At 38.6% G+C, this 24,365-nt stretch overlaps 1 protein-coding gene across 5 annotated transcripts in view; it reads right to left on the reverse strand.

Moving 5' to 3' along the window:
- Positions 1–23,810, reverse strand: part of LOC121869379 — a 61,125-nt gene extending 37,315 nt beyond the window's left edge. For 2 of the 5 annotated variants that reach the window (XM_042370731.1, XM_042370732.1), the window contains exon 1: positions 21,803–22,200. Coding sequence is in view for 3 of the 5 variants with exons in the window: in XM_042370729.1 (XP_042226663.1) it covers positions 8,543–8,553 (11 nt within the window). In the remaining 2 variants the exon portion in view is untranslated. Of the gene's footprint in view, positions 1–8,542; positions 8,555–21,802; positions 22,205–23,693 lie in introns of those variants that run through there. The other 3 variants (XM_042370729.1, XM_042370728.1, XM_042370730.1) reach the window with 3 other exon arrangements.
- Positions 23,811–24,365: the final 555 nt, after the last annotated feature.

Here is a 24,365-nt window from a genome sequence, read left to right on the forward strand (position 1 = left end):
AAACGAACGGATTACTGAATCTTTTTCTCATCTCAATTGAAGGTGTAAGAGAGAGAGAGTCAGTCAGTTATTCACTCACTCACTCGTTCTTGAAGCTAGCACGCATTAGCCAGTGTCACGAGGCCTTTAGTTCACCCTCTATTGTCTCTGTGTCCATCCCGTCAGTAATCAAAGAGATCCTTCACGCTCTTGACAAAGGCTTCATTGCACAATCATGGGATAAATGTTTAATTAATCCTATTACAAATCTCATATCAGGGGATCAGAGTTGGCACGATACTGTTTTTGGAGCCATTATGTGTGCGTGTGTGTCTGTGTGTGTGTGTGTGTGTGTGTATGTGTGTGTGTGTGTAGAAGTCATTTATAGTATGCTTGTGGGTTTCGAAGTCATGTGTCGTGCCAACATTTAAAACTCTTACGCCTACATTTCATATACTACAATCTAAAGGTGTTGCGTAAATCTCATTAACACACCTGAATACCTGTCCAAGTTTCTATTTTGGTGTGGGACTGAACCTTACGCTCGTACACACACACACACACACACACACACACACACACACACACACACACACACACACACACACACACACACACACAAAGGTTCCAACAATATCGTGCTAACTGTGAACTCCTTATTATGATCTCTTAAAAAGTGTTCCCTGGAAAGTTTTGATTTTGATGTATTATGTTGACAAGATGTAAGGCGTTGTTTATCATTGAAATAACCCAACTATAATATATTGAGTGAGTGTGAAAGATTATTGTAAAGAAGTCTCTCTCTCTCTCTGTCTCTCTCCCTCAAAGTAAAAAGAAAAAAATACACACACAGAAAGAGAAACAAGAGAGATAGAGGACAAAATGATGCGAAAGAACGAGAGAAAGAAAAAAGAAATAATGAGAGAGAGAGAGAGAGAGAGAGAGAGAGAGAGAGAGAGAGAGAGAGAGAGAGAGAGAGAGAGAGAGAGAGAATATACTTGGCTCCATCTGTCGTAGTTAATTATTATCCACATTACTCCCTCATCCACACCTGGAGGTAAGTAATATAACCTGATGGTGAGGGGGAGGAGAGCGGGAGGGGAGAGGATGAAAAGAAAAGGGGGGATGGGGGAGACTGAAGAGGGGGAGGATGGTGGAGAGGAGGATGGAGAGTAGGGAACAGGAAGGAGAGAGAGAGACAGGATAAGGACGGATAAAGAACAAGGTTGGGATAGATGAGGGGGAAGATGGTGGAGTGTGAGAGAAGGTAGGTGAGGGAGCGGGAGAACTGTATTCAATTATGTTATTCTCCGTGACGTCATGACCCAGTTGGCTCACTACTGGGTCCTCATGATGTGTTTTATAACTCAGTGACTAGGTTTATAGTCTCGTATTAAATAATTAAATTAACTGAATAAATAAAAAGTATCATAGCTATTGGTATATATTTAAACAAACTATATAAATAATAAAAACATTTGGTCACGTATATTTTAATAAACTCTTTATACACGTAATCACCTCTTGTTCCTTTTCTCTCTCTCCAATTATAACAAATCCAATCTTTTAGTCTACTCAGTAAATCACTAACGTCAGGCTGTAGGGTCAATCGGATTCAGGAATGTCGACGAAAAAGAAATCTGGCTCCATGGCTGTTTACCTCCCTGAAATAGATTCACTTGTTCTATAACCGAGAAGGCGAAACATTCTTAATACTTGACTCTGTGTTTATATGTCAGGTTTGGTGAGTATAATCGTCTGCTTGTATGTTTACCCCGCCAGTATTCGATATCGTTTTTAGGCACAAGTTGGCAGAAACATGTAGGCTGCCTCACACCTCAGTTTTTTTTTTCTCTCTCTCTCTCTTTTTCTCCTGTTACCAATTCGCGTTTGAATTAGACTCGTGGATGTAGAGAGGCGAGTTAACCCATACAAACACACATCCAGAAATAGTATGAGTTTCCTTGAGCAAACCTTGAGACTGTTTTTATTAGATTTTGTTTTATATCTTATCTGATTTACGTGAAAATATTGTTTATGGTTTTTCTTAATTTTCTCATAAGTTTTTAGTATTTATTTCTATTTTTGAATCTTAAAAATTCTGTAGGTTTTATTAACAATTAGTAGGTAACAGTAGTTGTGTATTAGAACAGTTTCGTTGAGTTTGTTTGGTATATTTTAACTTATTATGTGGAATTTGTTTTAGTGTTTTTATTTTCTTACTTTCTTCTTTCTCTCCTTCCTTCCTTTCTTCCGACTTTCTTTCCTTCCTTCCTGGTGATGAAACGAGACAATTTATAAATAACCCGACTAGGCTTTACAAATTTTCCACATTATTTATATCATGTAAAGCCACCATCACCATAACGACACTTGTCACCGCGTATAAGTGACTGAACCCTTACCACTTAAACCCGCTCTTGTGTTGATGCTTCTTACCGGTGTTTCCGAATCTATTGTGATAATAGTATTGTACATGTTACTATGATTGTCCACTGCCCTCACCCCCCCCCCCTTCAAGCTTCTTAATAATAATACACCCTCCTTCTCCCTCCCTCCCCCCCTTCCCCCAATACTCCCTCCTTCATCCAACGTGCCCCACAGGAGTCAAACAATCAGTGACTCAAATCATATCAATGTTGACTGCATCTGTAATGATTGCATCTCTCTCTCTCTCTCTATCTGATTCTTTGTTTTGGTTATCTTTCTACTTATCCTTGATTTGCTTATTTGTTTGTTATATTTCTTTGTTTATGTGATTCTGTAAAAGAATCACAGTTGGAGTGTGTGTGTGTGTGTGTGTGTGTGTGTGTGTGTGTGTGTGTGTGTGTTTTGTTCTCTCTCTCTCTCCTCAATGTATCTATCTATCCCTTTCTTTTTGGTCTCTCCCTCTACATTTTCTCTTTCTCCCATTGCCACCCTCTCCTCGCATTTTCTTTCTCATGGCCTCCCTCTCCTTCTCTCATTCCATCCCTCCATCTCTCATTCCCTATCCCCCCTCTCTCTCTCTCATTCCCTCCCCCTCTCTCTCAAGCTACAATTCAAACTTAACTTCATATCTTCCCACAGGCAGACATGTTAAAGATCAGACCTACAAACTAGACTCTTAATAATATGGATCTACCTGTATCACACCCAGGTGGTATATTAACACCGGAAGTATGACACCAATTGTTCCTGGATCACACCTGAGTACCTGACACCCACGGCTCCCCTACCACCAAGGTGAGAATATGATAAACCATGGTGGACAGATTCTTGGTGGGAGGTGAGCTTACTCGAGGTTGCAGTTTGGGTCTGTGGCTAGGTGAACACAGGTGTTTGAGCCAGCTGATCACAGACAGGAACGTCACCCGGGTTTTAAGGTTATTTGTGTGACTGATTCAATCTAACCGAATCTAACCTAACTTGACAAGTAAAATGTCTAGAGTAATAGATAGATGGATAGGTAATTATTGACAGCGACATCTTTCAATGCCAATTACTCATCAACTATGGGTTTCCAAGGTGTGATTTAGGGTTTGTGTGTTATTCTGAAAGTACTTAATTAGTTAAGCCGCTTAAATTTCAATTCTGAGAAAAAAGCATATTTTAGTCAAAAATTTTGTAAGGTGTAAGCCTTACAATTTTTGGCATTTCGTCCCAAATTAGATTTTGCTCAAAAATCCTTTAAGGCATAAGACTTACAATTTTTGTCATTTTCGGCCAAAAAATGGATTTTGTTCAAAATTTCAGTATAGGTACTCCTGAATGTGCTGCTTAAGGATCTGTTAACCATAATTTTATATCTTGATTATAACTTGTTCAAATGGCTTTTAGAAAATGTTCAAATGATTTTTAGAATATTTTAATTACTTTTGCAATGCTAATTACTCGCCACTTATGGGTTTTCGAGGTCATTTCTTGGTGCTTGTGTATTATTCTGGATGTACTTAAATAGTTAGGCACATTAAATTTTAGTTCAGAGAGAAAACGTATTTTTGGCCAAAAATCCTTTAAGGCTTTAGACTTACAATTTTTGTCAATTTCGGCCAAAAAATGGAATTTGTTCAAAATTTCAGTATAGGTACTCCTGAATGTGCTGCTTAAGGATCTGTTAACCAAAATTTGATATCTTGATTATAACTTGTTCAAATGGCTTTTAGAAAATGTTCAAATGATTCTTAGAATATTTTAATTACTTTTGCAATGCTAATTACTCGCCACTTATGGGATTTCGAGGTCATTTCTTGGTGCTTGTGTATTATTCTGCATGTACTTAAATAGTTAGGCACATTAAATTTTAATTCAGAGAGAAAAAAGTATTTTTGGCCAAAAATCCTAAGTATATACTCTAGTCTTTATTTCTACTGATACTTCGGAGAGAAATTTGTTTTTTATACAAGCTTAACGAATATCATATTACTTAAACTTGTATTTATTTAAATGTTAATGTTGCCACTGTTGATGACTGTTGTGTTTACTAGCGTAGAATATGTTTAAAAGACGTCAGTTGTTGAAGCGTAGTAATACATTAGCATCGCTCACCCTTTACCTTCATTAATATGTGTTTCTATATTAATGTATTTGAAATAATAAAATTCAGTTGATATATCTTAACTTTCTGTATTATTGTATCTGAAAATAATAAAATTAAATTAAAGTTGAGGGATCACCCGGGGCAAGAACTCAATGGTCTGTCAATAAATAAAGCGAGGGATAGGAGGTGGTGCTTGGGGGAGGGGTGGGTGGTCCTCCTGCACTTTCACTGAGGCGTGGCGTGTCTCCTGTTAGATATACTCACTACACATAATTTATGACATGCCATGATACCAGCGTCTCCCCCCCCCTCTGTATCCTCTCATCTTCCCCTGCCCTTGCCTCCCTCTCTACTTCTCTCCCTCCTTCCATCTGTCCCTCCCTCCCTCGAACAAGGTCAAGAGTGGTGATGGAGGAGGTGAGGGAGAAGATTCATTTTAAGGAAACTGTTTAGTGACAGTTGCGCTATGTTATGTGGGAAAATGCCTCGCTTCTCCCCACTCCTAAGTAGTACAGAACAGGTGTGTGTGTGTGGGGGGGCAATTTCACGCATATATCGAAAGAAAGTCATTATTATCCGAGACTTCTCCGTCGAATTACCTCTCCGAACAAGCTACTGTATAATTATCTGCGTAAATTCAACAATATCCTGACAGACATCACAGACCAATAGTTCAACTAGACAGGTTCTCGTATATCTAATTGTGGATATATTTTAACTACAAGCTGTTGGTCAAATTAGTTTAATATCAATTGTGGGATATTTGATTGAAACTTTAATTCCAATTTCAATTCGTAATCACCTTTAAAAGCACAAATTGATTAATAATGACTCAGCATGACTTTACCAGAAGGCTTTCACATCGGACAAGGTTTTTTTTTTATTTTCAAGCGTTTTCGAAACAGCTGACAATAGTGTTGATTAAAAATTATTGTCGCTATACCTTGACTTTAGCAGAACTTTTGACAGGTTCCCACACGAGGTTAAGACATCGGGTGGAAGTTTAAATTGGATTAATTGTTGATTAACTAACAGGATACAAAAGGGTTGACAGTAACGATGTGAAATCTGAATGAGAAACAGTCACAAGTGGTGTACCTCAAGGCTAGTCCTCTTACCTTTACTGTTCATCACTTACCATAAATTACCTTAATACAAGCGTAGCCAACAGCGTAAGTAGGGGAACTATTATATCAGTTTAGTAACTTAGAAACAACTGAGTGTGAAGGAGCATCAAGGTGTGTTGATTATTAAAGACCTAGAACCAAGACAAACAGTGTATTATGTACGTAATAACATTTAAGGAAAGGAGATATGTTTCAATTATAAGTTCGGTGTATGGAGTTAGTGTCGCCGCATTAGTCAATAAGTCTACTGTAGGTCTCCTTAGTGGCTTATTCATACGTGTTTGAGAACCTTAGCCGAGGCAAATATCGAGGAAGACATATACCAAGGCAACAGCACTTGCCAAGTTCCCGACACTCACACCCCTTGTGGCTCAGGAGTCAACATTGTGACGTCACCCGCTACGTCATCAAGGGAGACCAAATATAGACAAAGTCTCCCTCTTATGAAAAGAAAAAAAACATAACCTAAACCCATATTTCATCCCCTCGCAGCTCATAAACACAAACGGGAAAGTCTAGTGTCGGTGGCGGCACATCGAGGTGCAAGTGTAGCGGTGATGTACCTGGTGATAATGTGTGTCGTGAGCCTGTCGCCCAGCTCATGTAAATAGTGTTGATATTAACGCGCCCATTGTTTTTCTCAGCTGAACTGTTTAAATTACTTAGGAGTTATATTACGACATAAAAGTGGAGGAAACTTAATTATCCGCTTCCTTTAACCTCGAGGAGACCAGTAAATAAGATGATATATGATGATCTTAAAAAAAAAACATTATGAACATCTGAGGTAAACTGACTCGTGAGTTATAAAATATTAGTATAGTCATTAAGTGTGGATATTTTTTAGTCCATGTGGATACCAAGGAAGTGTATGAGGCACGTATGTACCTGCTTAGTCACACACACACACACATACACACACACACACACACACACACACACCAAGCAAATCAATCCTGCTATACATACATACATACAAAATCTAATCTCGCTCATCAAAGAAATTAGATAAGCTTTAATTAGCGGAGCAAGCAGTTGTTGACACTGGCTCCCACCGTAAAACAAGCCAGATATGTATGACCTCGAGACACCTACAAGAGATGGGAGAGAGACAGCGGAGAGAGACAGCTACGAGAGACGGGAGAGACAGCTACGAGAGACGGGAGAGAGACAGCTACGAGAGACGGGAGAGAGACAGTTACGAGAGACGGGAGAGACAGCTACGAGAGACGGGAGAGAGACAGCTACGAGAGACGGGAGAGACAGCTACGAGAGACGGGAGAGACAGCTACGAGAGACATGATACACTGTGGCATTTAATCACCAGTCTTGAAGCCCACCGCTATACATCACATCCCAGAAGGCGGCCAAGGAGACTGTGTGTGTATGTGTGTGTGTGTGTGTGTGTGTGTGTGTGTGTGTATGTGTGTGTCAGGGCAGCAGAGTAAAATGTGGTGTATCATGACCGATAAGAACTGTGGCCGCTTTGATGCCGCGATTAAATAGCCGTGATGAGGCAAGCAGAACTTTAGAGGTGGGCGACTTTGCCTACGAGGAAGAACATTGAGAAATTACTCTGATTTAATCTTGTTTAATTAGACTTAACTCGTGTAATATCTTCCTTGTTGAGGTTTTAGGTCCCTGGAGGCTGGTTTTTGTTTTGTTTTTTGCTTATCGGCTTCAGACGTATAGACGAAAGTGAAAAAAAGTAGAACATAAAACAAATTTTTTTATTTCTTTTTTCTCACTTACCTGAAGGCCAGCAACTGTGTAATTATGTCTCAGGTGAGGGAGGTCGGTCTCTTGCTTGAGCAGGACCCGCCATTGTTCTAGGTGAAACTGTCTCGATGTATTGTATAAAATAACACTATTATTATGCATTCAAGTACATCCAGGGCTTCATTAGGCTAATTGTCTCACAGGACCACACATGATCTTCAGACAATATGATCTCCCTTAATGTTGTCTGATCTGCCCTGATGACTTGGCAAGGATGAAGCTGTTGCCTCTGACTGTAATAGCTTGCTACGTTTCCGCAGTCTATATAGCCTCGCACAATGTAAATATGTTGTGTGTGTGTGTGTCTGTCATCTTGCCCGGGAGGTGAAGTGTCTACATGGGATCTGTTGTCTCGGGTCTTGTGTGCTGTCACTCCTGTAAAATTTTATCTGATTTGGATATTCAAGATCTCTTCATCCTAGGATATAATTTAAGCCATTATTCTATTTATCACTTGGAAGATAAGAAAAACAAAATATTAAATACACTTAATTACATTTTCTCGCTGTGTGTTTGTCTGTAATTCGATACCAATTCCAGAGTATTCGTTGACGCATATTTTTTACGGACTTTGCGCAGTAAAAATCACATAAAACGCAAGATAGAAAATATGCGTAGGGTCACTATACACACTGTTCGTCCGCCGCAGCAGTGAAAACAAAACCTCAAACACAACTTGTTCTGTACTGCTGTTTGAGGCATTAGAATACAGTATAGCATTTATGGAGAATATTTAGGTTCTTTCTTTGTTGAGTTTTAGCGCACCGTACGGTAAAGACTAAGATGTGTTCCTTTGTATTGTGTGAGTCTTGTGAGTAAACGTCTTCGTATTTTACTTTACATGAGTTAGTAAATGTCTGACGGTCTTTTTTCTGTGAGTCAGTAGTGTCTTGTGCATGGTCCTACCTCTGTGAGTAATGATCTTGTGAGTCTGTTAATATCTTGAGTGACGTGACCATCATTGTTGATATGTCAAGGAAGATGACAGGTGGCTTGACTAATTCACTGTGTGTGTGTGTGTGCATAAACATAACAACGCCATATCTACAAAACAACACAAACATCAAACACAGTAACAAACCCTGACACACACGTTCATATAATCATCTACACACAAATCTAGCACTGGGTTACTCACGTGAATACCATCCTGTGTGAGTATAGAGAGAGAAGGGAGAGAAAAAGAAAGATATAAAGATGATTAGAAAGTGGCTTCAGATATACATGAAGGCATTATTATTTAGCAATGAGACAGAATGTTAATAGATTGCATGTGTGTTAATCCATTGGGTGAACTGTAATGATGTAGGTGAATCGGGTGTTGTTATTGATTTTGGGGGAAGTGAAAAGTTTAGACTATCTAGTTAGGTGAGGTGGTGGTGGAGGGTCTGAAATATTATATACTTTTTTTTTTCCTCCCTTGTAATATTACCAATTTTCTGATCAAATAGGTTTTACATTTTGTTTGTCGGAGTTTTCTTATAATATTACCATTATATTTGTAATTTTTACCCTTTTCATGTAATATTGTTTCATATTACCTGAATGTTTTTTTTTTTTAGAATAGGTCAAGAATACGTATGGTAAGAATTTAAAGATGTAAAGAGGTCAGTAATGAATAACTTAACACCTGGTTTGGCTAATGAACGTGAAAATACCTTATGAATTGGGAATAACTTACCTGTTGTTACCTGATGGGGAGAACACGCGATGACCTGCTTTGTCTTAATTGTCTTCTTTTGTTACTTTCCCCAACGCTTGACTCATTCTTTTGTCTTTAACCTTATTTGAACTTTTAATGTGATGATAATTTGCATTTTGGTGTCACCTTATGGGATTTGAATATGTTAAAGGCTTATTATTGCTGTTTATGAGTATTTGTTGGACATGTACGATTGGCTGTCTCTTTCACACACACACCCACATCCTCTCTCTCTCTCTCTCTCTCTCTCTCTCTCTCTCTCTCTCTCTCTCTCTCTCCTACACAACACCATGTCGGAACTATACCCATGACATCACTAATCTGAAGGTCGTATACTAATGCATATCTAGGTCACATTAAATCACTAATGAACCAATTACAACCGTCCTCGGTCACGCAAGACTCCTCCTATAAATGACCTCGACAATTATTTATTATATATACCCCCCGAGACGATAGTACAGCGTTTTATACAAAGTCATTCGTGATAATGTGGTACTTTGGTGAGATTATATAGTGACAAATTGGGTTTAATTGGGCTTTCTTTTTTTTTCTCTCTTTTCTTTTCTTTCATTTTCTTTATTGTAGTTGTTTTTATTTACATTTTCTTTGTTAATTTACGTCTTTTTATTATACATTTTTTATTCCTATTTTTTTTTACTTGACGGAAGCTCAAGACAAGACAGCTAATCGCTCTACTCAAGGAAAAATAACCGTAAGTGTGAAAAGGTACAGCAGAAGGGGGTAAATGAGTGCGAGTTCTTGCGAGTGTATATATGTGTATGAAAGTCCTTGTGTGTGTGTATGATAGTATGTTTATATTTATAGATTTCTTCCTTCGTCTATGATTTTCAGTGACGTGTTTACTCTTGAAAGAAGGCGGGAAGATTCAAACCTTGGAAATAAATAGTGCATATTGAGGCGAGAACTAAGTCCGTGCATGTGTACCATTACTTATAAACACTAACTTGCTTATCTGTTTTAGGGATTAGATGCCGAAGGTGGATGCAGTGAGTGAAATATTAACTTTGAAATTCCCTCGATGCTTCTGGTTATATCTGGCATCAATTTGAAAGGGTCATTGGGTAATTGGGATATTGATATTTATTTTCTGGGATATTTCTTTATTTTATAGATTTATCTTCATGTTCTTATGACAAAATTGACAAGGAAGAGCAGCGTACATTTAAATCTGGGATATTTCTTTATTTTATAGATTTATCTTCATGTTCTTATGACAAAATTGACAAGGAAGAGCAGCGTACATTAAAAATAAATCATTTGCCAAGAGTTGACCATTTACTCGGGATGAAACTTAACCTTTTAAACAGGAAACAATCCCCCGATTTTCTTGTTGCACAAGAGTATAAAATTATTTTTGTTTAAAATAATCTTCAACACCATTTAAATTTGGTTTTTATCGTTTCATGCATAATATATTCTCTGCTTTGTGTGAGAATAGTGCACCAACAATGTAATGTGGAAAAGAAGAAATGTTGAATGTTACTTAAACGAACAGTGATATCTTTGTTGTAGAAGAGAAGTGTACCAAAAAAAATCAAGCACTGAATATTATTTAAAAGTGTTCATTTCTGTCGTATTAAGAGTTTAAAAATTAAAATAAGTGGTGAGTGTTACTGAGAAGAACGATGACATTATCTTTGTGTGTTACAGAAGTGTCTTACCTGCGCCGCGGTATACACTTTATATAATGTTTAAGATGTTGGTGCTTTTATATACGAGGTTCATTTAAAAGCATAAGAGATTACTCCTTTCTTAGAATTCACAACAATTAATAAAGAATTACCAAGAATTCATCACAGCTGCAAGTACGAGTCTAATCGTACGTCTGGCAACGAATACAATGAGACGCACCCAAAGAGGGGAAAAATCCCTTGCTCGGATAAAACAACACCCAGGTAGTCAGTCAAGTAAGGAGGTCATTAAACTGATAATCCCAGCCCCAAAAACGTATAGAAAACAAAACATGGAACAGATCGAGAGTACCGAGACAGACGGCTGAGTATGTTTGGCGGTGTTGCTATCCCGGCTAATTTTGCTACCGATGTTGGTGACATTGATCTATTACTGCGCTTCGTTTAGGTCTCTTCAGCCACGATACATGCAATTAAATATTAGTCATAAAGTAACAAAACTAACAGTTTCAATTAGTAACAAATCATAAGTAATAAAACTAACTAGTATCAGTACCAGAAAAATTATTAACAAGTAGGTCAGTAACAGAAGTGACGAAGGAAATTAAGTAACATAACGTAACAAAAGTAACATGCATAAGTAAGTATATAAGTAAAAGAAACATGACTGGAATACACTTGTGCCAGATATATTTTAGCTGTGGTGTTTGAGGCCAAGTTTGCGCTTGTCAGAGCTGTCTTGACGTCGGTGTTTGGAAGCAGTGTATACATGGTCGTGTGCGTGTTGGTGTGCACATGTAGATAATTGTGTCGGGAAGTTGGGCCTCCTTCAGGTATACATGGGGTCGTGTGCACATGGGATGATACACATGGGTTGGTATACACATGTAGGTAGAAAGGTTGGACCACCCCAGGTACACATGCAGTCTCGGTAATGGAAATAAACACATCAAATATTGACTGTCGGCCAGCCAATGATGGTTTACTGAACTCTCTCTCTCTCTCTCTCTCTCTCCCTCTTTTTCCTTCTGTTTATCTCTCCTCTCTGTCTATTTCTCTCTTTCTCTCACACAGTACAGCGAACATCAGGTGGAAAGCATCAGAAACGTTACAACAGTTTCCTCTCAAAATACTGTTCGGTTATAACAGGAGTTTACGGTCGTAGGCATCCACGTTTTTACTTTGTTTTTATCAAGTTTCAACTAACTGGTGCTGTTGTTGGCAAGGCTAGTGGAGCGGTAGGGAACGACAGGGAGGGAGAGGGTGGGGTGTGTAGGTGCATAGAAGTAAGGGGAGGATGTATAGAAAATGAATGGAGGGTGGACTGTAGGTGGGTAGGGATCAAATTTGGTATGACGCTGATTTTTACTTTTACTTTAACTTTACATTTATCCTCTTCACCACTGATCGGTTCGTTAGCCGTTTGGACGATCGGTTTACGCCCATATACGCTCTATATAAATCTCCCACACCGGTTTCAAAAATAATATTATGTCAATTTTAAAATCTCAAACATGACTCTTATAAAGGAACTAAAATATAGAATAATTATATTGAACGTTAATGTAAGGTGGTGATATCAAGGAGACTACGGACTACCTACTACAGTATTAGCATTTTTTATAATTCAGTTGGCGAACTCATGATACGCTGGCCAGGTTTCGACTCTAAATATAGAAATGAGGTTTAGGTGCAATATATAGCCTCTGTGAATTCTTTGGTGGTAATAATTAGAAATTATTCCTGGCCAACTGTAACACTATATTAGGCTATCCGTGGATATTTTTTTTTATTTATTTATGATAATGTACAGTAAGGGCCCTGTCAGGTTAACCTATGTTGTAAAAAAGTACTCGTGGTCGCTTTTCGACATTGCCACTAGGGTCTTGCCTTTAAATATAGTCTGCGTTTATAAAACGACGCATTTTTACCCTGTCATTGTGGAGGCGAGGAGAGATTATGTACGCAAGGCTGCCCACCGCAGCCGTGTTACCGCCAGATGGTGCTGTAGTTTTGGCGCCAGTCTTACCTAATGCTCACTTTTTGGCGAGAATTCCCACACTGTTCCACTTGCGGCAGACAGGTCACCTGACATTACAAATTTGGCGCTCGAAGTGATGTGGAGTTTTACTTTTCGTAAAAGCAACTGACACTTTGTTCTCACGGGTATCAACAAGCGTATTATAATTATCAAAGGGGATCAGTTATTCGCGTCACGATAAACAACGTAATAACATACTCGCGCTACGACAAATGTGAGCTGCATCGTGGATGTTTAGCCTATTTGTGTGTGGTCTTAACTGAGCAATGTGTCTGAAATAACTCGAGCACGCAGAAAAAAAAATATACCGGTCAACATCCCAGAAAAGAAAATGTGAGCTTAGGTCCTGCGAGCAGTGATACTCTTATGGTTTACTCTGCTAGATATAAAGACAGCTGACCTGCCAGACTTCATTATGTTGCTCTCACACATTCACTAGAGGGAGAAGATAATTCACTTAAATCAGGGAAGAACACAGGTGTTGGTCTGTTCTAGCTTAACAATCCTTATCGTAGAAGTAGCTCCAAGATATACTGTATGTGTTTATACTAGCAAGATAATCAGTCTCTTAAGATAAGAATATAATTGAGTTGTAGTCCACAAAGCTCTTTGTTGGCAGTGAAATGGTTGTTGTTCTCAGCCTGGAAGAATAAATAGAATAACACATAATACATTAAATAGTTTATAGTAAACTAATTTTCAGCTTGGTATGTTTAACCATGCCTTTAGGAAGTCTGGTAACATGTGATTCTGGAGGCTTTGAATTTGGCCTAAGCTAATCATCAGGTAAAATAAGGTTGGGTCGATTCTTCAAGTGATAAAACGTTTACTAAAGCAGGAAATAGTTATGTGTATCGTGTTAAAACTTAATAGGTCTTGGCTGAGCTTACAGGAAAAGATAGTGAACCTAAAGTTTAGGGTAGATGAGATGACTGTCTCTAATACTTAGGACTGGCAATGTCGTGTAGTACAAGAAATAGTCCTTGTAGAACCCCCTCCTACTTAAGTGTTTCTCAAAGACGTTGATGATAAGTAACAGTTACAACTTGCCAGAGGTGATCACTCAACAGCATCTGCCTCCTCTCCAGGCCTTACTAACAGCCTTATGGGAGTATTGTATCAGCCATCTGGAGCCTTCACTTCACTATTTACACCCCAACTCTGATATTTTCGTCGCCTTATTCAAGTATTTATAGAAGATTGACTCCTTCAGCATTTTCACAAGTATAACTTTTACAAGCCAAGCCTCTTGATTTACAGGTATGACTGAAACATGGAGTCCCGCTGGGCAGTAAAGTGGTCCATGCTGGATCTTGTCTAAAGATAGAGAGAACATTGTTTACCTTATAAACACCAGCGGGGGATAACTCGTTTTAGGATGCGTTTGTTACGTCTGCAAACACCAGCTCTTTGGTGTCGGCCTGACAGTGTCACCTCGGTGTAGTCTGCATTTTGATCTATATTATACTAATTAACACATGTATATATTTATAATATGTTTCATTATAATTAGGGATATATGTCCTATTAAACCTTGAAACGCAACTGACGTTTTTACCCACTATGGATAATTTACACGGATAAGGAGACATACTGTATGTGTACGACCCACACACCCGTTGTGTTCGACCGATACAAAATAACAGTAAATATATCCATGCGTTTGTTGGGGGTTATGGTATCGTGCCCATTGCCATGCCCATCGCTGTGCCCGCTGCATCAGTGAGCCCATTTTGACGGAGTGGACAGATATTCTTGAAAGTTGGCAGAGAAGATGACCCTCTCTATAAGATCTTGGACGTGGCTGATAAAACGTCATCATCTGATTATCCTAACTCGGGGCTGAGGAGGTATCTTGTGTTCGACTCTACGGTAACACATATACGCGGGGGTTAATATTATATAACTATTTCTTACATTTACTCAAGTGACATTTATAGTAAAACTATTCCTCCCTCAGACTTGCTCTTACCTGTGACATAAACTTCCTAATGATAATTAACGGAGTTGTCATTGCAGCTTCAGGTGTATATGTCTTAGAGATAATTTATATACATATTTTGTTCAAGGTTAAGATCATGTGAAGAATAGGCACCTCACTTTATTTTACCCGATGATTAAACACCTAGGCTTAACTTAACCTAACCTAACCTCGCCTAACCTAACATAATCTAACCCCTAAATAAGCTGGGGGTGCCTAATCTTTACGTGATCCGAAGCTTATTTTAATCTTTCATAATGGTGTTAAATATAGAAAAGCTCCGAATCTCCACTTCAGATGTAGATACTAAAAGGAATCTCTTTTTTATTAGTATTTGTAAAAACTAAACCCGCTGGCGTTAAAGAGTAAACACAGGTGACGTATTAGAGGTAGGAAGAACGTAGCTTACCTGCCAGTGTGTGTGTGTGTGTGTGTTTTAGTAGAAAGATGGTAGTAATATACGCTAATTCTAACAGTTCTGAATGTAATTAGAGTGAAAATAATGACGCGACTGTCTTTTTTGGGGGGGGGAGGTGTATTTGTGTACAGTATATGTTTACGTGTCTTTCATTGTTTATCCAAGATCATACCTCTGGAATTTTAAATATTCTTACATAATTATTTACCCTTATCCTAGCGACCAAAATTGGATTCAGAATAGCAAGGAAACTACCATATATTGTCAACTAAGGGAAAAAGTATCGTACGAACCTTTGAAATTTCGTGATCATAAATCTGGTATACATATAATAGGTGTTGGCGTTTATATAGGCTAGTTCAATAAATATAATTAATCTTCATGTTGTTAACGTGGAGGAAAATACATCTTAAGGACACTCGGAATAAGAGATGAAGTTCTACGTCACGGAAGAGGTTTATTTTACGCCTTTAGGAGTCACTTTCAAATTGAAAGATGGAAATTTATTAACTTTGCAATTTATTTACCTATTTGCATCGAGCCTCGTGGTAACTATAAGTGTGAGGCTCATTCTTGTTCACGCTATGAAGAGGAAATCAGTGAGCATTGGAAATGTTGGGTGAAATATGAGGTATATAGTCTTTTAAATGTGTATATGATCAACAGTATAGGTTTGATATTCATGGTATTGCGAATTCTTCCAGGTCTCTGTGATAGCAGTAACACGTGTGGATCATGTTGTGGTTGACCTTTACGTATTTGTCATCGTCACAGAAGTCAACCACATGTAAATATTTATCAAGTATTGAATATATAAAAACATACATTAGAAGATCGGTGATTGGTCTTAGTTACAACTGGTTTTAATTATCGCTGGAGTCATTTACGAGGCTACCAGTTTGAGAGAGGCTTTCACTTAAATCTTTGGTTCACAAGTTTAGTGTTTATATATGCAGCGACGAGACACCTGGCGTATTTTATCACCAATCTTGTCAACGTATCTTAGGTGGACATCACAATTTGGTTATTACATGATGTCATATTTACCTTATCTCTCTATGTTTACTCTCTTGGTGGTGTTACTATACAGGTGTTCTTTGTACTCGTAGTTGATATCCAAGTCTGTGTTTATGACAATAGTTAATTTAATAATTATGGTTCTCATCTAACAACCTAGTCAAACGTAATGAAACTTTAGTTAACCTAACCTAACCCCATCTTTATGTAATCTAACTAGCCACACGCACCCCGTTGCTCTTCTCACCCCTTCAGTTGCCTCGGGTATACAGTAGAGAGGGAGAGGAAGAAGTTCTGGGGATGGAGATATCATTAGCGAGGGATGAACTCATCACTCCCTACCGCGTCTTTTACATATCAACATTCACCGAAATACTCGAGAGAAGAAAATGTGTGTGTGTGTGTGGTGTCCAGGCTGGCCAAAATGCTTCGACTGAACGCTGCCTCCGTCCTGCCTGTCTGGGTGCGTGTGACGGGGCATGAAAGATTGACTCTGTTTATTCAAAGCGAAATTTCTGCGTCTGTTTATCTAGTTCTTTATCCACTCCTCTGACGAGATTCCATGCTATAGCGGGCAAGCCAGTGGCATCTTGGTTTCACCTGTGCTTGTCCAGTCTTTTCTCGATGGTCATCATTTTTGGGGAATCGTGACTTTTTTTTCAGGTATAATTATTAAATATGTCCACAACCCACTAACTTAGAGACGGTATTTTGGCTCTGATATTGTCGATGTGTGTGGCCTTACTGGTGGTTATACCTCACTACCTCACTATAATTCAAGTATACAGTATATCTCTTGCATCATTTTGAAAGTCTCTCTCTCTCTCTCTCTCTCTCTCTCTCTCTCTCTCTCTCTCTCTTGTGTGTAAACCTGGGCGCGCGGGGTTAGAATAAGGCCACTGACATCAACAGGAATAGCTTTCGTATAGTCACATATCCATCCTCGAGAGGCAAGAGACCTTCCCCGAGGCCATAGGAAACCCAACCTCGAAAGACCATAATACTCGTCTCTTGAGGCCACGGGTATCAGGTCTTCGCCATTCACAACACCTGATCTAACAATAACCAATTGAGCCAATTTTAACCACAGGCAAGGTGAAGTAAAAATAGAACAGGAAGTACTGTACGGCATTATAACCCTCACACATATTATCAGCTATTCCCCTTATCCCTATAATCACAATATGTTAAGCTGTACTTCACATGAGATACATTTTAAATTCTAGGATATTTTGGTTATTTAATTTTTCCATTTTTTTTTCTTTTCGCGGGTGTTTTTTGGAGAGCTTAGGACTATCGTCACTCTGTATACTTATGTAACCCCTACGTTAACTTTAAACGGTATTATTCTCTATTGTATACTTTCAGATGACGTATTCCTATGTAAACTTTCAGGCTACGTATTCCTATTGTAAACTTTCAGGTCTATTATTCTCTACTGTAAACTCAGGTGTATCCTTACGTGAAATTTCAAGTAAACTTTCAGGTATATATGTCTACGTAAAGGAAGGTTTATCTAACAGCGTTGGGGTTGGTTGTCCTTTCATCTGACCATATTCCCTCCTGCTTATTGAATCAGTTGTTGCAGCTGGGTAAAGTTTGTTAGTAAAGAGAGGGGGAAGTAAATGATGATTTTCCGGAAGAATAATTTAAAAAAAAAAAAGCAAGGGAGTTTCTATACTTGTGGGATGACCTTGTAAACAATGATGGTGATTTTCTTTTGTTTTTCGTTTTTTGTTATCATTTTTTTAAAGTTTATTTTATCTCTATGATAGATTTTAGCTTTGTGTATGTATGTTTTTCTGTGCTTAGGTTTGCGTTTGTATGTGCGTGCGCGTGTGTGTGCGTACGTGCGTCTTTCTGTGTATAATCGATTCTTCGGCCAGTGTGTCAAAATGGCGTGATGTGACAAGATGGCTCCGCTCTGAAGATTGTAAACAGCAGCTTTCACCGTAAATATCATCCGTTTGGTACAGGTTACCTAATTAAAAGCTGGTACAAGATCTGACTTTAACTGTAACGTTTGCTTCAACATAGTCCATCCAGCTGCACACACACACACACACACACACACACACACACACACACACACACCATCGCCTTTATATCCCATTTCGACGTTGTGTAGCCATTCAGAGAGGATTTATTAATTGGTTTAGTGTTTAGGCATCTCCTCACAACCAGTTATGTACGAGTAGTTAGAAAAGCTTAGTGAATTTGTTATGATAGTATCTACTTTACCACTGTCTCGGTGAGGTGTTGATGATTAGATGTGTAAGGTACCGGTTTAAGCCACCAGACATAACAATAACACGCCCTTCTTTGAGACAACATAGCTTGGATTCAGAGCAAAGTGACTCCACACAGTGATATAGGAATAAACTTGGGAGGCAGGTTAAGGGGTAGTGTTTACATCACAGGGGGTCCGTTGGTCTCACACCTCCATCGTCGGCCAGATACACCTGTCTACTTGTATACACCAACACCTACTTCATTCCCACCTAAGTATACAAGGATATTCCCCCGACACGAGAATGATTATAAAAGCCACGCATTTTTTTTTTTTTGTAAGTGGTGACGAGTACTCCAACCACAAAGAGATCCTGAAGCCTTAGAGAGCTCCACAAGCTACAACAGGGATTTAGTATGTTCGTTTCCAAGCCAAAGAAATATACTCCAACATGACAGAACTCCTTCAAAGCACCGGGGAGGGGGGGCTCTTCAGACGATGTGATCCCCAAGCCAGTAAATTTTAAACTATGGAGGAAGAAGTTCAAGATCTCAGAGTTATAAGCAAAGGATAAACTAAACCATAGAAAACTCCTACCTTCACGAAGATCAAAGTACCTCGGGAGTCTTCGAGCCACGGCGAGTCTACAAGCTGCAGGTAGACTCTGATGTGTACGGTATCTACAAGTTCAAGAAGGTGTCAGAGCTATAAGGAATTCTAATCCCAGGCCACATCAGACTCGAAAAGTAGAAATTAATATCCCTGGTTTATGTGGCTCCCCCAAAAAAAACAAGCCTCGGGGAAATCGAAGACAGACATACACATAAAACGATATAAAAACCATTCTAACAGTAATGCCTCACAAGACAGAGAATAGCAAGCTGCATTAAGTTCAAAGCCGACTGAGGACACATCTTAATTCCGGGCAGATGGGCCGGCTGCTTCATTCTATTCTGACCCAATCCAGACGTGACTGCACAGATACCTTGTGGAGGCCTTCAGAGACAGAACAAGACTGATTTGCAATGTCACTACTATTTTGTTGATATTGCAAGAGGAAGAATCGCGGAAAATTGCCGAATTTATGTTTCTCCCAATTATTCCGTTATAAACCAGTACTATCATAAAGATTCCCTGTGACAATCCTCATACATTAATTTAGACGTGTAGAATTTTTTATTTTGCCTTAGCAAGAGTTATAGGTTACTAAAATATATTGTCAAAGCAAGAGAAGCTGGGGCTATTGTTACTATACATTTATATACATTGAAATTCGATTGTCATTTGTTGTACTTTCGGGATGATTTAAGAGCCGAGAGCACGTCCACTTGTTTTAACCAAATAATGTTTAAGCTCGAGCGGACACTAATCTTAATAATAGCGATGTCTTTGAACTACATAGTTAGCCTCTTATCCCTGCCATGACTTGACAATCATTCTCTCTGGAAGTGTATACTGTATTTTGGGCTATTCTGAAATGAGGTGAAATGGAGGAGAAATATTACATTTCCTTGTGAATGTCGGCGATTCTAGTTTTATCTTCTCCCATATGACCATGTAAGTTTCAATCGCTTTGCTGTTTTTAATCCTTGTTTGATCGTAAACCCATTCGATTTGCTTCCTGTTTAACCTTAAAACTTCACCTCCTGGCAGTTTAATGGTGGGACCTGTCAGTAGTTGCATGGCGGGTGGTCATGTCTCGTGTAAACAAGTACTACAGCTGCATGTGTTGATGCTCCCACTGGCTGTCAACCCGATTCTGATTCTAAAGACTTACGTGAACATATTTTCCTCATCTTTTAATAAGAGAACGAATCTAGTTAACACTCTCGGTAGATGTTTTTACGTCTTTTTGTCGAATAGGTCTCTGGCATATAGCTTCAGTGAATGAGATAAGCGAGTTCCCTCAATGCTCAAGTTTGCGGAAAATGTGACGTAAGAAATCATTGAGAATCTGAGTTGTGAATCGTAGCCTCCGCACCTGTGTGGCTGCGGTTCTGCGTCAACAAACACACTCGCCTAGAAACTTTACGCAGAATACCCTTATAGTTCTGTGAGCGACTTGCAGGGGGCGTCGTGTTCCCAGAAGGTCAACAAGAGACGGGGGGGGGGAGCGTGTACAGGTAGTGAATGATGGCAAGTCTACGTGGATTTCTCTCTTTCCTATATGTGAGAATTTTTTACCTACAATGTGAACAAATATAGTAATGGACCATAACCGTTCTCGGATATATCGTCTTGTCTTCTATACATATTTTATTAATTTATTTATTGGCAAACAAAAAAGTTACAAGGAAGTACAACGGCTGAGTGGATCCAACGCTCATAATGGTCGCTGATTCTCACTCACGAGAAATCCCACTTCAATACATTTCTGGGAGGGAGTACTTAACTTTACCGTTTGGGAAGTGAAGATGATCAAGGGCTTAGTGTACTGTAGTGTCGGCTGGAAGAGAAAGTCCTCTGCTCCTGGGTCCATCCGTTCGGTTTAGTAATGTTTAACATATTTACTTTTTTGTCGTTTCTTGTTCGTCGTACACTTGTTTAATGTCATTGATAAGTCGAGAATTATTTCATGCATTATGATTAACTGTGGCTGTAACATCTATTTGACATTTGAAGCTGTGGTCACACCTCAACACAAAAAGTAAAAGATTTTAACTACTATAATTAGCATCTACTTTTAATTCTGAAATCCGTTCACACTTTAGTTTACAATCATAAAATAATTTAAAAGAAATTCTGACAACATCAACGTATAAAATATAATAATATACGATTTACAGTTTACTTTCCTCCCGTAACTCACAATATAACATGAAAGATTCTAAGAAAACATTTATTGCACTGAAAGTGAATTTCGTTTACAAAAATTTTAACATTTCGTATTATTATTTTTAATATTAATTCGTACAAAATTTTTACTCCACGTGGAATTTGTACCTGATGAGTATTTTTAGGTTCTTGTTTTTCATTTAATTTACCACTTGAAACTATAAGGTCATGTGAGGCATGATTTAATCGGGTATTACTGTACGTACTTAATATTCAAATAAGATAAGTCATCGATGTATCATTATTATGCCTGACTTCCTGGTGAAATATGACGGGACTGCTTGAAGAATTACTTTCTAAAATAGTAAATTTTTGGGGAAGATCACTTGCTCAGGTTGACGCGTAAACAAAAGAAAGTCACTACTCGCCCTTAAAAACACGTCATAGTAAACGTGAGTAGAGGGGTAGCACAGTTTTTGTGAGTCTGGACCCACCACAAGACCAACAAACAAAACCAATCACACCTGAAGCCAAGCGAAGATACTAATTAATTATAAAAGTATACGTGAGCTGACTTACCTGTGAGATGTGGAGGGTGAGCAGCATGAGGGGTAGAGTAAACCTTAAGTGTAGGTACCACAAGGCTCAGTCTCCTCTACAGCAGCAGCAGCGGCGCCAACCCAACACTGACCGTGCACGTCGCCTGCACCCAGCTTCCATCACTTGCGTTTCCAGTAATGTTATCGTATATTTGTTTTTAATATTCTTTCTTTCTGTGTGTTTTCTTTTTTTTATTTCATGTATCTTTATATGATCTCTGAGAAAATTTTACATGTTCCATTTTATCATTAGATAATAATGAGAAAGTAAATGCCTCTGTGAATTTTGTAAGTGGTTTCTCAAGTTAATTTTTTATTGTAAAATATCAAATTGTTTTTCTTTATAATTCAACAGTCATCACCAAGACTAAAGATGAACCTGCTATTAAATAAAAATTATAATATTTCCTGGTCTTGCTTAATATTACTTTCGATAAGACATTAAATTTCACTCGCATTACATCATTTTATTTATTTTTTCATTCACCTAATACTCTTCGTTGGTATTAAGCCACTTGTATCATATTTTTATGAAGAGTTCTTAATCGGGTGCAGTCAGTGTCGAGGGTGACAGTAATCAGATGACCGAGTGTGTCACTGTCAGTATGTCAGGCTGGCGGAACACACGAGGTCTCTGCCTCACTTCTTCCTGGATTTGTCTCGACGAGTCATTCAGTTCAAGGGTTCAGAGCATACCGTTTTTTGGTCCTTCTCTCTGTGTGAGTGTGTGTGCACAGAAGGCATTTAAATATGTCTCTGGGTACCAAAAATCAGTGTCATACCAACTTTGAACTGACCCTTGGGAACATTAGATTTCAGCTCAAAATCCAAACTTGACATAACAGTGATTTTGGGGTTTCACAGTACACATTATAACTTGAACCCACATCGTCCGTCTTCAGATACAGTATCGTAGCAACTCTGGTCTCGTGCACTGGTCTCGTAACCCGGAATCTTATCACTGAACAGCAACAAGTTAGTGAGTCTGATTACTTGAATGAAATTGAAATATTGATAATGAAATGGTTGTCAAAATTTATCGCGAGTTTTCCCCCAAAAAATATCGTTATGTAATGTTATAATTATGAATGTAAGATTATTTGATACGCACGAACGGTTCTGTAGTTAGTTTGCTTTGTGTGTTCTCAATGATATTTCTCAAGCGTTCTGGCTTTTCGTGTAACGTATTCTATAGATTTGTCATGTTATTTACTCTGTAGATATAGTATATTTTTCACCAGTGTCACCATTTGTGTTGTCCTCGAGTTGTTAATTACGAAGTGTGTTTTTAATTAACTTTTCTGACTTCATTACAACTAAAATTTTAAGATTTGGAGATGATTTTACTCTACTGTAACTTATATTTCAACACACCCATAAAAACCACCTAAAAATTTTAAATATATTGGTAAAATTTCAAAGAATGATACTTTAAGAAAGTTTTAAATGGTCTGAAATTGGTAAAAACTAATATCTTGACGGAAATTCGCCGTGATAATTTTACTGGCCATAATATATTTCATTCCTCGGGTAAACCATCAGAGCCAGGCAAGACAACCCACAGATCGACAACTGTGAGTCAACAGAGAGCACTACAACATCGTGATTTTATTTATTCTTTAACACCCATGTTGCTGATATTATGAACAAGAGCCCGGACTATCTTAAGTTGGTCCTTCATTATTTTTGTTTCAATAACCTGGGATTGAAAGGCGCACCCATATGTCAAACTAACATCAAAATTACACTTTTCAGAGTTTACCGTAACTACGAAACGAGTTCGTATCCCTCAGGTGGAGATCAATTTAACACATGAAGCTTTGGGAATGAAAACGCAGATTTTTCCGGGCGGGATTGGGACGACAACGCACGTTATTCTGTAAGGAGTGAGGGGTGGCGAGGGAGAGTGCCTCTCTCAGTGCCAGACGCCAGACTGGCCCCAGAGTGCCTGGCACCATGTCATGACCACAGTGTACGGGGCCTCTGGCGTATGATGCTCCTGGTGGCGCTGCTCTCGCCCGCCTTGTATTTATATTTTGAGGGCGATATTCTCTTTTTAACGTTTATATTTTGTCATTGTGTGAGTGTGATTTTCCTCTATTGCTGTCATATTTTGTTAATATATTTTCTATCGTGCTTCTTTAAATCTCGCTTTTGTCTCCTGGTAAATGTTAGAACTGGAATAAAGCCGCACAGTCTCCACCTTCTCACTCTATTATCCCCATAGTGCTCACACGAACACACTGGTGGTTTCAATCTACAAATTGTACTTAATTTGAGGTGACAATGACGTAAGGGTACAGCGGCCAGTAACCACGAAGTTATAAAACACGTCCCTGTATGTTTTGTGCCTGGTAGTCCACACGGCGGACATAAAACCCTGACTCCTATCTTACATTATACTGTACACCTAACAGCCGGCACAGGTGCCTAGTAAGATGAGAGAATATACAGTAGAAGTAACAGCTGTGTAGACTGCAGTTTGGGTCTCGACCGGATTATCTAAGTATCGTAATTTTGCAATTTTCTTCGTAGATCACTAT

This window comes from Homarus americanus, unplaced genomic scaffold (assembly GCF_018991925.1).
Source record: "Homarus americanus isolate GMGI-L3 unplaced genomic scaffold, GMGI_Hamer_2.0 scaffold36734, whole genome shotgun sequence".
In the NCBI taxonomy this organism is placed as follows: domain Eukaryota; kingdom Metazoa; phylum Arthropoda; class Malacostraca; order Decapoda; family Nephropidae; genus Homarus; species Homarus americanus.